The 18109-nt window shown below is 53.6% G+C and overlaps 1 protein-coding gene across 1 annotated transcript in view; it reads right to left on the bottom strand.

Moving 5' to 3' along the window:
* The window catches only part of SMG6 (SMG6 nonsense mediated mRNA decay factor), a 68853-nt gene that overhangs the window by 31126 nt on the left and 19618 nt on the right, over positions 1–18109 (bottom strand). The window contains exons 7-10 of the mRNA XM_070735511.1: positions 14454–14564; positions 14154–14357; positions 7478–7539; positions 5402–5547 (exon numbers count right to left, since the gene is read on the bottom strand). Of these exons, the coding sequence (XP_070591612.1) occupies positions 5402–5547; positions 7478–7539; positions 14154–14357; positions 14454–14564 (523 nt within the window). The remainder of the gene's footprint in view (positions 1–5401; positions 5548–7477; positions 7540–14153; positions 14358–14453; positions 14565–18109) is intronic.

The following is an 18109-nucleotide window of genomic DNA, read 5'->3' as shown; positions in this document are numbered from 1 at the left end:
TGTCTGGCTCGGCCCCTGCAGATGGGTCGGAGGGCGCCCAGGACGCGGCTACAATTGGGGGGGGGGGGGTTGGGTCTGCACGCTCAAGGCTCACCCCCTGCCCCCTCCCGGACAGCCCCTGCCAGAGCTCCGGACAGGCCGAAAAGGGGGTGGGGCAGCCTTGGGGAGGGACGAGGGGGAAAGACCCTCCCTGAGATTCAGGCCTCTGCTGGCCCGGGGGTCTGGGCTCCTCTGCGTGGGAAGGAAAAGGTGCAAAGAAAGGGCCAGAAGAGTGACCAAAGGAACGGAGCCCCCCCCCTCTGAAACCAGGTCGCAAGGCCTCGGTCTCTGCAGCCTTGAAAGGCAGGCGTTTGAGGGGGGGGGGGGGGCTCGACCGAAGGGCATAGAATCCTGCAGGGGACAGAAAAGGGGGAGGGAGAAAACCCTTTTCACTATCACACGATACTAGGGCGAGGGGGTCACTCCCTGAAGCTCACGGGTCAGAAAGTAAGGACAGATAAGGGAAAGATTTCTCCACCCAGAGGGTCCAGAAGAGGCCGTGACAGCTGTCAGCCTTAATAGCTCCAAGGCAGGATGAGACAGATTCGTGGATGCCAAGTGCCTATGCTTCTACGTGGGTTGAGCCAGGCAGCATCCCCTTGGGTCCCATTGGTTGGGGGTCCGGGGAAAGGGAGGGTCTGGCCTTCTCTTTCTGCCCCAGTTGTACAATTGGGGGGCCACTGGGTGACACAGAACGCTGGACTCGATGGGCTCTTCTTAGGTTATTGGACCCCCAAGTCCAAATGCAGCCTTTGGTTGACCAATCCAGGCTGCAGGCCACGTCTGAGAAGGACTCGGAGGGGAAGCCGGTTTTGGGCCCAGCTCTGTGCCCCCAGGGGCCCCCTTGGTGGGTGTGTCCTCAGTGAGGCAGCCTGCGGAGCCAGAATTCCCATCCCCTGGCAGAGCCCAACGGCTCCCTCTCCTCCGTAGCCAAGCCCCCCAGGAATCCTCCCCAAGGAGCCTCCGGTAAGGCCACCCAAGCCCCCCCCTTCCATTGAGGAGGAGCTCTGGCTGCCCTTTGCTAAGGGCCCCGGGTCCACCCACAAGGCCAAGACCCCCGGCTCCTCCCAGACGCTGGCTCCATGACCAGCCCCTCTGCCCCCCAAGCTTCCCTCTGTCTGTCAAGGCAAGACTGTTGGGAGTCAAGGGACAGCCACAACCTCTGGGCTGACCAGCCCTCCCCACAGTACCCCACTCCGCCCCATTCCACTCCACTCCCCAGGCCGCCCCCTGGCCATGCCTCCCCCAACCCTCTGGGTCCTCCTTCGACCCACCTGGGAAGGGCGGGAGGCCGAGTCCACCCGGAGCCTCTCAGAACCGAACCCCTGAAAGGGGGCAGAGTTGGCCTGCAGTGCTGGACTCCAGCCACTGTGCCGCCACCAGGGTCCCTTTGGCCAGGCGGGGGTGGCATTCGGGTCTTCTGTCCGCCCTGGAGGCCTCCGCGGCCACGGCTGTGCCACGCAGGGAGTGACGGACGGGCCCCCAAGGGCATCCACTGGGCTTGCTGGACAAGTCACCACGCTAAGCCCTGATCTGCGCTACCTTGGTGTCCTGACGCGGAACCTGAGCCCCCCCCCTGCGCTCCTCTTCCTGCCAGGCTGGCTGCCGGGTGGGGTGTGTGGCCATCCTGCCGGGGGGCTCTGGGGGGCAAGAGAGAGCGGGGGGCTGGAACTCGAGGCTGGCTGGGCTCCTGGAGGGCAACCTTCTGGCAGCTCCTCAAAATTGAGGGGTGGGCTTCACTCAAGGCAGCGGTGGGGGCTGAAGCCCCCAGGGAACAGAAGGCAAAAGGGAGGAGGGGGGCTGTTGTCACAGCAACTGCCACAAGAAATTGACTTCCAAGCTCACCAAGGACCCTCCGGATTCCAAGCCACGGGAGTGAAGCGCCACGGAGCTGCCTCTGGAAGCCCCCCCCAGCCCCCCCCAAAGTTCTTGCAACAGCTGAGCCCCTTGGGCCCCAAAGCCTTTGCCCCTCGTGTATTTATTTCACCAGCCCACTGATTGGCAGGTGGTCCTCAACCTACGGCCCCAATGAAGCCCCCGGTCCCCCTTGACCAGTGAGACAGGCCCTCTGCGAGTCTGGCAACCGGTGGGAAGGAAGCCACGGGGACGGGGTCAAGCTGGCTTCCCCATCAACTTTGCTGGATGCCAAGGGAGACCCCACGCCAGCCCCAGGACACGGCAGCCGTCAACCACGGGAGACAGCTGCCAAATGGCCGAGCTTGGGTCGCAGGGTCATGGGGAGGCCTCATTATTATTATTATTATTATTATTATTATTATTATTATTATTATTATTATTATCATATACCATTGCTTCCAGCTGTACGGATTCAGCTCCAGTGATCTTAGAAGCCGATGTCTTAGAAGAACTTGAACAATTAAAGATAAGTAAGGCAATGGGTCCAGATGGCATCCACCCCAGAGTTCTTAAAGAACTCAGATCTGTCATTGCTACCCCCCTGACTGAATTGTTTAACCAATCCCTGTTAACAGGAGAAGTTCCCGAGGATTGGAGAATGGCCAGTGTTGTGCCTATCCACAAGAAGGGCAGTAGAGAAGAAGCTGGTAACTACAGGCCAGTTAGCTTGACATCAGTTGTAGTTAAAATGATGGAGACTCTACTCAAAAAGAGGATAAATCAGCACCTAAAAAACAATAACTTATTGGACCCAAACCAGCATGGCTTTACTGAAGGCAAATCGTGTCAGACTAATCTCATTGATTTCTTTGACTATGTCACAAAGGTGTTGGATGAAGGTGGTGCCGTGGATATTGCCTACCTGGACTTCAGCAAAGCCTTTGATACGGTTCCACATAAAGAGCTGATAGATAAATTAGTGAAGATTGGACTTAATCCCTGGATAGTTCAGTGGATTTGCAGCTGGCTGAAGCGTAGACATCAGAGAGTTATTGTTAACGGCGAGTATTCTGAAGAGAGTCAGGTTACAAGCGGTGTGCCACAAGGGTCTGTTCTGGGTCCTATTCTTTTTAATATGTTTGTGAGTGACATAGGGGAAGGTTTGGTAGGGAAGGTTTGCCTATTTGCCGATGACTCTAAAGTGTGCAATAGGGTTGATATTCCTGGAGGCGTCTGTAATATGGTAAATGATTTAGCTTTACTAGATAAATGGTTAAAGCAATGGAAACTGCAGTTTAATGTTTCCAAATGTAAAATAATGCACTTGGGGAAAAGGAATCCTCAATCTGAGTATTGTATTGGCAGTTCTGTGTTATCACAAACTCCAGAGGAGAAGGATTTAGGGGTAGTGATTTCTGACAGTCTCAAAATGGGTGAACAGTGCAGTCAGGCGGTAGGGAAAGCAAGTAGGATGCTTGGCTGCATAGCTAGAGGTATAACAAGCAGGAAGAGGGAGATTATGATCCCGCTATATAGAATGCTGGTGAGACCACATTTGGAATACTGTGTTTAGTTCTGGAGACCTCACCTACAAAAAGATATTGACAAAATTGAAGGGGTCCAAAGACGGGCTACAAGAATGGTGGAAGGTCTGAAGCATAAAACTGACCAGGAAAGACTTAATGAACTCAATCTGTATAGTCTGGAGGACAGAAGGAAAAGGGGGGACATGATCGAAACATTTAAATATGTCAAAGGGTTAAATAAGGTTCAGGAGGGAAGTGTTTTTAATAGGAAAGTGAAGACAATAACAAGGGGACACAATCTGAAGTTAGTTGGGGGAAAGATCAAAAGCAACATGAGGAAATATTATTTCACTGAAAGAGTAGTAGATCCTTGGAACAAACTTCCAGCAGACGTGGTCGGTAAATCCACAGTCACTGAATTTAAACATGCCTGGGATAAACATATATCCATTGTAAGATAAAACCCAGGAAATAGTATAAGGGCAGACTAGATGGACCATGAGGTCTTTTTCTGCTGTCAGTCTTCTATGTTTCTATCATTATCATTATTATTATTATTAGTATTAGTATTATTATTATTATTCTTCATCGGAGCAGCTTTCTCAGTGGGAAACATGAGTCACTACATGACCTGTCCATTTGGCCCTTGAAGCTTCTCTCTCTGTCTGTCTGTCTCTTCTTTCTTTCTTTCTTTCCTCCCTTCCTTCTTTCCTTCCTCTTTCTCATTCCATCCTTTCTGCTCTGTCTTCCTCTTCTTTCTTTCCTTCTTCCTTCCTCCTGTCTCTCCTCCCTCCCTCCCTCCTTCTCAAGGTCTCTTTCTGTGATATCTCCCCACTAGCAATCTTATTAGGAGAGCATGGGGGGGGGGTACAGGATCTGCCAGATCCCTTGTGATCCTGACACATTCTAGGTGAGGACCGGTGGGTGGGGTCCACGCCTAAGGAGCCCCCAAGAACTGCAGCCTGACCCTCAAATTCTCCCGACCTCCGACCCCTTTGCTCACCCTGGGCAGCCACAGGCGACCCCCCCCAAGGGAGATCTGGAGGCCCACAGGCTCCCTCTGGGGAAAGGCCTGGGGGGGAGCCAGGCTGCGGGGAAGGGGGGGAGGAGATGCAGCCCCCCCCCCCCGTGGTGGCCCATAAATGCATCTTCCTGTGATTCACACAAACCATAATCCAATCATGTCCCAAAACAGAACAATGTGCCTGAGATGGGTTTGATTCGAGCAATTATGAAACACATTATTAAAGCCCTCCCCCCCCCTCCCCAGTCCAGACTGGAATAAATTGGGTGCAGATGGGTGGGGAGGGGGCTGCTGTTCCCCTCTCCGAGATGCCCTGCCACAATGGCCCGGCTCCAATTAGGGAGCTTGCACCCCCCAACAAGGCACCCCACTACCCCCCCCCCATTGTCTCCCCCCTCCAAGGAACATTCTCTCCAGGCATCTGTGGTCGGAAGACGGGTACCCCCCCTCCCCCTCTCCCTCGGCAGGCCAGCCCTCGGCCCAGACTTCGCCACGCTGCCCTCCCTCCTCTCCCAAGTGGGGGGGAGGGGGGGAGGCTGTGGGCCATTTGGGGGGAGAAGGCTTGCAAGGGCAGCTGGGAACATCCTTCTCTTCTCAGGGCAGCTGCCCACCAGGACCCCCCCTGGACACCTGGGAGGCCTTTCAGGCTAAGAGAGGTCTTCTAGTCCAGCCCCTGGCTCAAGCAGGAGGCCCCATCCCACTCCAGACCAACGGCTGCCCAGTCTCTTCTTCAAAACCTCCACTGTTCGGAGCAGCCACAAGGCCTGGTGGCAAGTTGTTCCACTGGTGAATTGTTCTCACCGCCTCCTGATTTCTAGGCTGACCCTCGTTCCCACCCACCGTTCCTTGCTTTGCCTTCCGGTGTTTGGGAGGACGAGGGGGGGGCACTGGAGCCACTTCAGGGCGCAGGGTCAGAGGCCGGGGCTCCCCCCTCCCTCCCTCCCCCCCTTCCTACCTTTGGGCTGCGAGTGGTGCACGGCAAACATGTTGATGGCCATGAGCTGCAGGAGGCGGCTGCTCCCGACGGGCGGGGGGCTGTGCTCCAGCAGGGCCTGGAAGGCGGCCAGGACCTCCGTGGCCACCACCGGGAAGGTCTCCATCCTGCAGGGCGGAAGGGCGGGGTCAGCGGGGGGGGGGGGGGGGGGGCAGGCAGGGCCCTCCAGAGGCCAGCTAGGCCCTCCTGCCCCAAAGGGAGGGGAGAAGGGGGTCCCCAGCCCGTGACGGAGGGGAGATTCCCAGGAAGGCCAGGAGGAGGGGGAGGGGGCCGAGTCCTTGCTCTCCTTCTGGGCTGCCTCGGCCCCTCCCCCCCTTCTGGCCAGGCCTGCCCCCCTCCTGTGCCCCCCCTGCAACCGGAGATCCAGCACGCTTAGCCTGGAGTGGGGGGCTTTCCCAGCATCCCCCCCCTGAGAGTCTCCCCTGCCGCTCTTCCTTCCAAGGGCCATGGGGGCTGGGAGGGGGCACAAAAGGAGAAGGGGGGGGGGTGGCAGCAATGCCAGATAGGCAGCCTGCTCGACCTCGCCCCCCTCAGGCAGTGGGGGGACCTGCATGGGAGGGGGTGGGACAGGGCAACCCATGGAGGAGGCTGGGGGGGATTCCATGGTTAGAGCTCTGCCGTCCCAGCTACCCCCCAGCCCCCAAGGGGGGGGGCACTGCAGAGGCCATGACCAAATTCAGCTTTCATTTATTTGTTCCTTAAAAAAAAAAGGCTCCTTGACGGTGTCTGGGGGGTCTTGCCCCGTTTTATGACTTTCTGGCCCCCGTTGTTAAGTGAGCCCCTCCGACCCTCCTTGGCCAGATGCTGACCATCCCAATGTTGATCACGTCACCATGCGGCAGCAGATGTAGGTTCCCTCTTTCCACCACTCTTTAACCGAATGGTCACTCAACAAAGGGGGGGGGGTGTAAGTGGGAGGGGGGCTCCCTCCAGGCAGCCACAGCAGGGCCCGGGCCGTCTGAGATGGGGGGGCTTCTGTGAGCCGGCCCAGCCGAAGGGAGCGGCGCAAGAGCCTCTGACCGGGGTCCACCTCTCCTTCAGGCCAAGGCAGTGAGGCTTCAGTTCTTAACAAGGGGGGGGGAGAGAGGGGGGGGCTGATGTGAACTCCATCAAGCTGCGAGAGGAGGAGACGGCCAGGAAGTCAGGATGGAGGCGCAGGAGGGTCAAGGGGGAGGGGGAGGACTCCGCTACTCGGCCCTCCACTTCGGCCTGGGTGGACGTGCAAACCCTCCCGGGAAGGGGTCACGCTGGGGAGGAGCCGAGGGACAGAGAGCCGGGCCGGCTTGGGACCCCAGCTGCTGGGAGGGAGAGAATCCGAAAGGAACGGACAGAGGCTCCAGAGACTGGGGGGCGGAGGGGGGGCCTGGAAGCAGCCAGTGGGGCCCAATGGGAGCCGGGGGGGGGGGGGGGGGAGAAAGTCCGGTGGTCAGGTCAGTTTCTTGAGGGATCCGTGAGACCCCCGTGCTTTGAATGACAAGGGGGCAGAAGAGTGAAAACGGTGCGTTTGTGTTTATCTCTGGGCAAACTGAGGTCACGGGTGGGGGGGGGAACAATGGCCCCCTTGTGGCCGGTGGGCTCAAGACCCCCATGCTGGCTGGGGGATTCTGGGAGGTCTTCAAGGTCTAGGGGGATTCTCGGTCACCCAGGTTAGGCTTGTCCAAAAGGTGCCTTTCCCCCCCCCTCCCCCCCCCCGAGAGGCAAACTGGACTTTTAGGGCTGGGCTGGGCGGCCTTGCAGGGTCCCCACCGGCTCTGTTAATTACATCCTCACACCAGGGGGGGCTTTGCTCTGAGCAGCCCCCCCCGGCAGAGGGCTGAACCAGCTTGAGAAGCACACCCTGCAGCCCCCCACCCCCATTCCAGGCCCCGCAGAGGAGGAGGAGGAGGCCGGGCCCCGTTGCCCCCCACCCGCCCCGTGCCCTCCTGCTGCTGCTGCTGCTGGGGCTCCGTTCCAAGCGCCCTCCCAGCTGCTGTGGGGCCTGGATTCCAGAAGGGCTGGTCATGGAGGCAACACAAGACAAACATCCTGCCGCCTTACCCAATCCTGGTGAAGAGCTTCCCATGGGCCTGGAGAAAGCGCAGGACGAACCTTTTGTTCAGCTGCAGGGGAAGAAAAAAGAGGGGGGGGGGAGGATGAGCAAGATGGGAAAACAACCCAGGCCCTGCTCCCTCTTCCTGAGAGAGAGAGAGAGAGAGAGCGCAGAGTCCTGAGTGGCCGGAGAACCTGGCCAGAGAAGAAGGGGGGGGGGCAGAGCAGATGGGACCCCAGCGGCCGGGCTCTGGCCTCCAGCCTCCCCCCTGGGCCTGCCCCGGACCCTGGCCAAGCAGCTGCGGAGGAGGGCGGTGGTGCCACGGCCCCCTCTGCTGGCAGCCGGGGCCTCTGCAGCTGCCCAGGGCCGTGGGGGGAGGCAGGGGGGGCCCTGATGCTCAGCCCTACCCCGTGCCCCCCCCAGCTCCCCAGCTGCAACCGCTGGAAGGGACGGGCCTCTCTTTCTTTTTCTTTCTTTCTTTCCTTCCCCCCTCCCTCTTTCATTCCCCCCTCCCTCATTATAGAAACATAGAAACATAGAAGTCTGGCGGCAGAAAAAGACCTCATGGTCCATCTAGTCTGCCCTTATACTATTTTCTGTATTTTATCTTAGGATGGATATATGTTTATCCCAGGCATGTTTACATTCAGTTACTGTGGATTTATCTACCACATCTGCTGGAAGTTTGTTCCAAGGATCTACTACTCTTTCAGTAAAATAATATTTTCTCATGTTGCTTTTGATCTTTCCCCCAACTAACTTCAGATTGTGTCCCCTTGTTCTTGGGTTCACTTTCCTATTAAAAACACTTCCCTCCTGGACCTTATTTAACCCTTTAATATATTTAAATGTTTCGATCATGTCCCCCCTTTTCCTTCTGTCCTCCAGACTATACAGATTGAGTTCATTAAGTCTTTCCTGATACGTTTTATGCTTAAGACCTTCCACCATTCTTGTAGCCCGTCTTTGGACCCGTTCAATTTTGTCAATATCTTTTTGTAGGTGAGGTCTCCAGAACTGAACACAGTATTCCAAATGTGGTCTCACCAGCATTCTATATAGCGGGATCATAATCTCCCTCTTCCTGCTTGTTATACCTCTAGCTATGCAGCCAAGCATCCTACTTGCTTTCCCTACCGCCTGACTGCACTGTTCACCCATTTTGAGACTGTCAGAAATCACTACCCCTAAATCCTTTTCTTTTGAAGTATTTGCCAACACTGAACTGCCAATACAATACTCAGATTGAGGATTCCTTTTCCCCAAGTGCATTATTTTACATTTGGAAACATTAAACTGCAGTTTCCATTGCTTAGACCATTTATCTAGTAAAGCTAAATCATTTACCATATTACAGATGCCTCCAGGAATATCAACCCTATTGCCCACTTTAGAGTCATGGGCAAATAGGCAAACCTTCCCTACCAAACCTTCCCCTATGTCACTCACAAACATATTAAAAAGAATAGGACCCAGAACAGACCCTTGTGGCACACCGCTTGTAACCTGTCTCTGCTCAGAATACTCGCCATTAACAATAACTCTCTGATGTCTACGCTTCAGCCAGCTGCAAATCCATTGAACTATCCAGGGATTAAGTCCAATCTTCACTAATTTATCTATCAGCTCTTTATGTGGAACCATATCAAAGGCTTTGCTGAAGTCCAGGTAGGCAATATCCACGGCACCACCTTCATCCAACACCTTTGTGACATAGTCAAAGAAATCAATGAGATTAGTCTGACACGATTTGCCTTCAGTAAAACCATGCTGGTTTGGGTCCAATAAGTTATTGTTTTTTAGGTGCTGATTTATCCTCTTTTTGAGTAGAGTCTCCATCATTTTAACTACAACTGATGTCAAGCTAACTGGCCTGTAGTTACCAGCTTCTTCTCTACTGCCCTTCTTGTGAATAGGCACAACACTGGCCATTCTCCAATCCTCGGGAACTTCTCCTGTTAACAAGGATTGGTTAAACAAATCAGTCAGGGGGGTAGCAATGACAGATCTGAGTTCTTTAAGAACTCTGGGGTGGATGCCATCTGGACCCATTGCCTTATTTATCTTTAATTGTTCAAGTTCTTCTAAGACATCGGCTTCTAAGATCACTGGAGCTGAATCCGTACAGCTGGAAGCAATGCTATATCCCTCTATAGTATTATTTTGTAAGGTGTCTTTTGAGAAAACTGAACAGAAGTAGCTATTGAAATGGTCAGCGATCTCCTTATTCCCATTAATGCATGTATTATTCCCGGTACTAAGCTTCGTGATGCCGCAGTTTTTCTTCTTCTTATCACTAATATATCTGAAGAAGGTTTTATCCCCCTTCTTTAGAGATTTGGCAATTTCTTCCTCTTTTGAGGCTTTAGCAGCATATATTATCTGTTTCGCCTCCTTCTGTCTCATTTTATACACCTCCCTATCAGCTATACTTCCAGATTCTTTATACCTCCTATAGGCAGCCTTTTTTTCATTGACTATAGTCCTTACATCATTGCTAAACCATAGCGGTTTCTTCTTCCTTTTACCTTTAGTTATTTGTCTTACATACAGTCCAGTGGCTTTTAAGATGGCCTTTTTTAATACAGTCCACTGGATGCTTGCTCCTGCCATTTTATCCCTCCCCTTTAATTCATTATCTAAATATTCTCCCATTGCATTAAAATTTGTTTTTCTGAAATCCAATACTTTGGTTGCATTATAGGATTGCTCACAATGAGTTTTTACATCAAACCACAAACATAGATGGTCACTGCAACCTAAATTTTCTCCCACCTTGACCTCTGAAACCCAATTCCCATTCGTAAAAACTAAATCTAGAATATTCTCCCCTCTAGTTGGTGTCTTAACCATCCTTCTTTCCCCTCCCTCCCTCCCCTCCTCCCTCCCTTCCCTCCTTCCCTCCCCTCCTTCCTTCCTCCCTCCCTCCCTCCCTTCCCTCCCTATTTATTTAAGTTTATCATCCGCCCGTCTCCTGAGGGACTCAGGGTAGCATGCAGCCATGAAACAAAATGCAAAAGTGGACACCCCAATATTAACCCCCCCCATCCATCCATCCTCCGTCAGCGTGAATGAGGCGTTGAGGTCATCCAGGCCAAGAGAAGGGGACCCCAGGGGCGGCCAAAGCCTCTCAGGGAACTGACTGCAGGACAATTCAACCATGTAATTTAAGTATTTAAAATGATTTTAAAATTTGTTTCAACTTTTGTCATTCATGCTTCAGCTGGGTCCCTCCTTTCGCACCCTTCCCGTTAACGAGTCCATTGACCCCCAGGCCATTGGCCGCCCTGAGTGGTCCGAGAGCCCCTCCCCCTGCCCCCCCACCTGTGCTGCACAGTTTGCTGAACTGCCACCCCCCCTTGTCTGACCCCCCAAAACCATGTCCTGCTTCCGAGAGGGTGGGGTGGGGGAAAGGGGGCGGGGTAGGGGCTGGATCCGAAGCAGGGCCACGGGGGGTGGGGGGTGTCGGTGGTTCTGCTGCTGGTCTGCCCCATTCCCCCCCCTTCCTGGCCCCTGGCTGCGTCTCCCCCCCCAGTTCCCCCAAGGGAGGGGCCCGTCTCTCTCTGGGTTTTTCCCCTTGAAAGACGTTTCGCTTCTTGTCCCAAACTTTCCTGGAGGAGAAGCGAAAGGCCCCAACCTCCCTGGAGCTGCCCTTCCCAAAGGTTCCGGGGGGGGGCAGAGACTGGCCCCCGCCCCCCTGCCCTTGCGGCCGGAGCAGGCGAGGCGAGAGGGCCGGGCAGGGCGGCTCTGGGGATGACTCAGCCCTTGCGTGACTCCCCTGCCAGGCCGGCGCTGGGAACCGGGGCCCCCGGCTGCCCACAAGAGGAAGCAGCCCCGGCCCACGGGCACTTCTGCAAACGCGGCTGCGGCAGCCCTCCCCCTGCGCGCCCCGGGGCCCCTCCCCACGCCTGCCCTCACCCTGACCCCAGGAGGAAGAAGACTGGGGGGGGCACAGGGGAGGGGGAAGGCAGAGCTACGCCGGGCCCCCCAAATAAACCAGCCCCCCCCTCAGCCGGCAGCAGAAAGACAGTGGCCACCCGGGAGACCCCCCCCCCTGGGAATCTGCCCCCTGCAGAAGGCCTGGGGGTCCCCAGGGGCTGAGAGCGCCCCTCCCTCAATGCCACAGAGAGAGCAGCCTGGCAGGGGGATGCCAGAAGCCGCAAGCGTGGGGCCAGTGGAGGAGAGGTCCAGGAGCCCAGAGGGGTCACCCCCAACAAGGCTGCCTCTCACTGGAAGGAGGGGGTGAAAAGAGGGAAGGGCCAGGCCGTGGGGGGGGATAAGCCCTGAAGGGGGAGGGCAGGGGGCTCCTTGGGGTCTTTTCCCTCCTTCCCTCAGGAGCCCTACAGGGTGCCACAAAAGGCAGCCCCTGCAGGCAGAGGGGCTCTGGTGGGCACTGGCTGCCCTCCGCATGAGAGTCAAAGTCTGGTGGCCCTCGTGGCTTAGGGGCGGCCTACCTTCGGCACTGCCTCCGGCCACATAACTCCCGGCAACCCATAATAATGGCCCCCGTGGCCCACCTTCTCCACGTCCTGCCGGCTAAGCCATGCAGGTCGGTGGGGCCGCAGGGGAGGGCCTTCTCCGTGGTGGCTCCAGCTCTCTGGAAGCAACTTCTCCCGGAGACCCCGCCTGCCCCCACCCTGCTGGCCTTCCAGGGAGCTCTAAGGGCCCAGCCGGCCTGGGGGCCACTGACCAACGACACCCCATTGAGATCTGGCGGCCCCAAAAGGCAGAGGGAGATTTCTAGGGGTTTTAAAGGGCCCTTTTTCAGGCGTCTCTTCCCCTTTGGGGGCTGGGTGGGATGTGAATCAAATAAATAAATAAAGTAGGTAAATAAATTTCCCCAGCTCCGAGCGGCTGAATCACTTCGAAAGGGAAACTGGGCAGATGAAGTCATCTGAGGAGGTCAGGGAGAGGCCGGGGAAAGCTGCTAGTCCTCATGGAAGCCCGGGCAGGTGTGTGTCTGTGTGTGAGGGAAGGGAGAGACGGGGCCCCCTCCCCACCGGAGCATCTCCACGTCCCCCACCCCAAACCGTGACAAGCCCCCCCCTGCCGTGCCCGGAAAACCTCCGTGGGAACTTCATGTGGGCCTTGTGGTGGCAGCAAAAGGTCACACGGGGGTAGCAGGGAGGGAGGGGGGGGGGCTTTGCGAGTGTGTGCAGGAGAAGGAAGTCCGGCCGGTGGGGGGCCCCGTGTGTGTGTGTGTGTGTGTGTGTGTGTGTGTGTGGTGGGGGGGCAGCCCTTCCGTTCCCAGCTGGGGCTCCGTGAGGCCGGCGTGTGCCGAGTGTCACGTCCCCCATGCGGGGGAACCGGGCACGTGGCTGCCGCCTCCAACCAGCCCCTCGCAGAGCCTGGCACCCGCTGCTTCCTCCCGCAAACCTCACAGCTGGAAACGAAAGCGCTCACGTCAAAACGAAGCCACCGGGCGGTCTGGCTGACCCGGGCTGAGCAGGCTCCCAGGGGACCTGGCACGCAAGCCCTCTTTGGGGGAGGGGGGGGCAACACGCCAGGCCCCACAGCCCAGGCAGGGTGTCCAGGGAGACACACACACACAGGGGGGTCTGGGCTGCTACCCTCACTCTCGGGGGGGGGGGGGAGAAACAGCAACAACCACAGGGTTGGAAGGGACCCCAGAGGTCTTCTAGTCCAACCCCCTGCTTAGGCAGGAGACCCTCCACTACTCCAGACAGGTGGTCATCCAACATATCTTCTTTAAAACTTCCAGTGTTGGGGCATTCACAACTTCTGGTGGCAAGCTGTTTCACGGGTTAATTATTCTGACAGTGATGAAAATTCCTCCTGAGTTCTGAGTTGCTTCTCTCCTCGTTTAGTTTCCACCCATTGCTTCTTGTCCTGCCCTCAGGTGCTTTGGAGGAGAGCTTGATCCCCAACTCTTCTTTGGGGCTACCCCTGGGGATACTGGAAGATGGCCATCATGTCCCCCCTGGGCCTTCTCTTCACCAGACTGGCCATAAACCCAGTTCCTGCAACCCACAAGCTCCCACCGTGCCCCCCAACCCCAGGGGTGCCCCCACTTTCTTCCCCCACCCCAACTCAGGGGAGATGAGAGCAGCCCAGCTGGGAGAGGTGCACGGACCTTGTTAAACCTGGTTTGTTGACTAAACCACAAAGGGCTGGTGGGCTCACTCAACCTTCTTCAGACTTTTCCGGAAGTGGGGAAGGGGGGGGGAGGGGGGGCTCTGTGCAATTTTGAAGGATGTGGCACAAAGGGCCCCAAAGGAGGGGGGTGTTGTTGTTGTAGACATTAACCTCTTTAAGGCAGGGCTGTCCAAGCGTGGCCACTCGAAGGCTTGCGGACTTCAACTCCCAGAATCCCCTGGTTGGCAAAGCTGGGAGAATTCTGGGAGTGGACGTCCGCTGGCCTTCCAGTGTCCACGCTCAGCCACCCTTGCTGAGAGATGATAAAGCTGCCCTCAAATTCCCAAAGGGTTTTGCACACGGCAAGTGTGACACTTGTGATGGTTTCAGATTTCTAAGTGGTCTGTCAGTGGCCCCCCCGGCAGCCCCAGCCATGCAGAGGAACCTTGGGCCGGGGAGGGCAGGGCCGGCCGGAGTGGCCCCCAGGGAAGCCCCCTGCCCACCATCCAAAGCTGAGTGCCAGGGCTTTCCCCCATAGCAAGCTGAGCAGCGCCCCCTCATGGCCGCGTGAAGCACTGCGCCCCTCACCTCGCTGGGGCTGAGGCTGCCCAGGCCGCCGTCCTGCTCAGGGTCCCTGCTGGCCTCGTGGCCCTGGCCGGAGCGCGGGTGGGAGGGGTGGATCCAGAGCTCCAGGCGGGTAGCATCGTCCCCGCAGGGCCGGAAAGCCGCCTTCTTGTTCCGCTGCTGCTGCTGGCCATGCTCCCCGGGGCTCTTCTGCTCCAGCTGCTCGGCCTGTGTGGTGGTGGGGGGGGGGCGTGAGGACCTTGTGGGGGGGAGGGCGTCCGTGTCCAGGTGTCCCTGCCCGGCAGCCCCTCCCCCCGCACCCACCTTGCGCTTGGTCTCCTCGAAGAGGCTGGTCAGACTCTCCTTGGCCGTCAGGATGGGGTTGCTGGCGGCCAGGCTGCGCATGTAGTAATAGACGGCGTCCAGCTTCCTCCTCTGCGCAGACAGAGACGGACAGAGAGGGTCAGTGTGTGTGTGGGGGGGTGCTGGACTAACCCCACCTGCAGCCCTGGCAGGACCCTCAAGCGCAGGGCAGTCCTTGACTTCATGCAGTGACCAAAGTCACCACAGCCGTGGAAAAAACCGGCTAATTCTTCCCTCAACTCAGTCTGCCCCACTGTGGCTGCTGGTTTTCCCCTCATCCTTCCCATCCCCCCCCGTCTCCCCCCACTGAGAGGGACTGCGTGGCTGTGACTGGCTGCTTGTATCCTTGAGACTTTTATTCGTATTGTTTCCTGACTGCTTCTTTGTACCCTGTGAGAATCACTCAGTGTTTTTTACCTCACGATTCTTGATCAATGTCTCTTTTTCTTTTATGGACCCTGAGAGCATCTGCACCAGAGATAAATCCCTTGTGCGTCCAATCACACGTGGCCAGTAAAAGAATTCCAATTCCAATTTTTATTCTACTCTATTCAACGGCTGCACTTCTGTGGCGACTTGTTTTCCCTCATGATTCCCATCATCCTTTTCCTCCCACTAACGATTGCGTGAATGGAACGTTGTTGCTTGTATCCTAAAGATTTTTATTAATATCGATTGTTTCCCAATAGCTCATTTGTACCCTACGACAATCCTTAAATGATTTTTACCTCACGATTCTTGACAAAAGTATATTTTATTTTATGGACACTGAGACCATCTGCTCCCAAGGCAAATTTCCTGTGTGTCCAAACACAGTTGACCAATAAATAATATTCTATTCTAATTCTAGTCTATTTTATTCTTGTTTCAATCCTTCAGTGTTTTTTACCTCATGATTCTTGACCAATGTCTCTTTTTCTTTTATGGACCCTGAGAGCATCTGCACTTGAGACAAATCCCTTGTGCATCCAATCACATGTGGCCAATAAAAGAATTCCAATTCTAATTTTTATTCTACTCTATTCTATTCAACGGCTGCACTTCTGTGGCAACTCGTTTTTCCTCATGATTCCCATCATCCTTTTCCTCCCACTAACGACTGCGTGAATGGAACGTTGTTGCTCGTATCCTAAAGATTTTTATTAATATCGATTGTTTCCCAATAGCTCATTTGTACCCTACGACAATCCTTAAATGATTTTTACCTCACGATTCTTGACAAAAGTATATTTTATTTTATGGACACTGAGACCATCTGCTCCCAAGGCAAATTTCCTGTGTGTCCAAACACAGTTGACCAATAAATAATATTCTAATTCTAGTCTATTTTATTCTTGTTTCAATCCTTCAGTGTTTTTTACCTCACGATTCTTGACCAATGTCTCTTTTTCTTTTATGGACCCTGAGAGCATCTGCACCTGGGACAAATCCCTTGTGCATCCAATCACATGTGGCCAATAAAAGAATTCCAATTCTAATTTTTATTCTACTCTATTCTATTCAACGGCTGCACTTCTGTGGCAACTCGTTTTTCCTCATGATTCCCATCATCCTTTTCCTCCCACTAACGACTGCGTGAATGGAACGTTGTTGCTCGTATCCTAAAGATTTTTATTAATATCGATTGTTTCCCAATAGCTCATTTGTACCCTACGACAATCCTTAAATGATTTTTACCTCACGATTCTTGACAAAAGTATATTTTATTTTATGGACACTGAGACCATCTGCTCCCAAGGCAAATTTCCTGTGTGTCCAAACACAGTTGACCAATAAATAATATTCTATTCTAATTCTAGTCTATTTTATTCTTGTTTCAATCCTTCAGTGTTTTTTACCTCACGATTCTTGACCAATGTCTCTTTTTCTTTTATGGACTCTGAGAGCATCTGCACCTGGGACAAATCCCTTGTGCATCCAATCACATGGGGCCAATAAAAGAATTCCAATTCTAATTTTTATTCTACTCTATTCTATTCAACGGCTGCATTTCTGTGGTGACTCGTTTTTCCTCATGATTCCCATCATCCTTTTCCTCCCACTAACGACTGCGTGAATGGAACGTTGTTGCTTGTATCCTAAAGATTTTTATCAATATCGATTGTTTCCCGATTTTTACTTCATGATTCTTAACAAAAGTATATTTTATTTTATGGACACTGAGACCATCTGCTCCCAAGGCAAATTTCCTGTTTGTCCAAACACAGTTGACCAATAAATAATATTCTATTCTAAATCTAGTCTATTTTATTCTTGTTTCAATCCTTCAGTGTTTTTTACCTCACGATTCTTGACCAATGTCTCTTTTTCTTTTATGGACCCTGAGAGCATCTGCACCAGAGACAAATCCCTTGTGCGTCCAATCACACATGGCCAATAAAAGAATTCCAATTCCAATTTTTATTCTACTCTATTCTATTCAATGGCTGCACTTCTGTGGCGACTCGTTTTTCCTCATGATTCCCATCATCCTTTTCCTCCCACTAACGACTGCGTGAATGGAACGTTATTGCTTGTATCCTAAAGATTTTTATTAATATCGATTTTTTCCCCGATTTTTACCTCATGATTCTTGACAAAAGTATATTTTATTTTATGGACACTGAGACCATCTGCTCCCAAGGCAAATTTCCTGTGTGTCCAAACACAGTTGACCAATAAATAATATTCTATTCTAATTCTAGTCTATTTTATTCTTGTTTCAATCCTTCAGTGTTTTTTACCTCACGATTCTTGACCAATGTCTCTTTTTCTTTTATGGACTCTGAGAGCATCTGCACCTGGGACAAATCCCTTGTGCATCCAATCACATGGGGCCAATAAAAGAATTCCAATTCTAATTTTTATTCTACTCTATTCTATTCAACGGCTGCATTTCTGTGGTGACTCGTTTTTCCTCATGATTCCCATCATCCTTTTCCTCCCACTAACGACTGCGTGAATGGAACGTTGTTGCTTGTATCCTAAAGATTTTTATCAATATCGATTGTTTCCCGATTTTTACTTCATGATTCTTGACAAAAGTATATTTTATTTTATGGACACTGAGACCATCTGCTCCCAAGGCAAATTTCCTGTTTGTCCAAACACAGTTGACCAATAAATAATATTATATTCTAATTCTATTCTATTTTATTCTTGTTTCAATCCTTCAATGTTTTTTACCTCACGATTCTTGACAAATGTCTCTTTTCTTTAATGTCCACTCGGAGCATCTGCACTGAAGACAAATCCCTTGTGCGTCCAATCGCACGTGGCCAATAAAAGAATTCCAATTCTAATTATGTCCATTTTTCACACTGTGGCCGCAGCTTGGACTAGAAGACCTCCAGGGCCCCTCCCTCTAACCTAGGACCCGGGTCACATGACCACCGTCTAGACGCTTGGCCACTGACTGGTATTTATGATGGTTGCAGCGTCCAGAGGGGGCCACCACAAAGTCAATGGGGGCAGCTGGATTCGCTTAACGACCGTCTGGCTTGTTTAACAGCCGTAGGGACTCAATTAGGGGCTGTGGGGGGAGAAGCGGCAAAATGGGGCAAAAGGCGCTGAGCACGTTTGTCAACAATATAATTTTGGTCGCCTCTCTGGTCGTAGGCCGAGGACCCCCTGAGCCC

This window comes from Erythrolamprus reginae, chromosome 1 (genome assembly GCF_031021105.1).
Source record: "Erythrolamprus reginae isolate rEryReg1 chromosome 1, rEryReg1.hap1, whole genome shotgun sequence".
In the NCBI taxonomy this organism is placed as follows: domain Eukaryota; kingdom Metazoa; phylum Chordata; class Lepidosauria; order Squamata; family Dipsadidae; genus Erythrolamprus; species Erythrolamprus reginae.
This window is presented reverse-complemented; position numbering and strand designations above follow the sequence as displayed.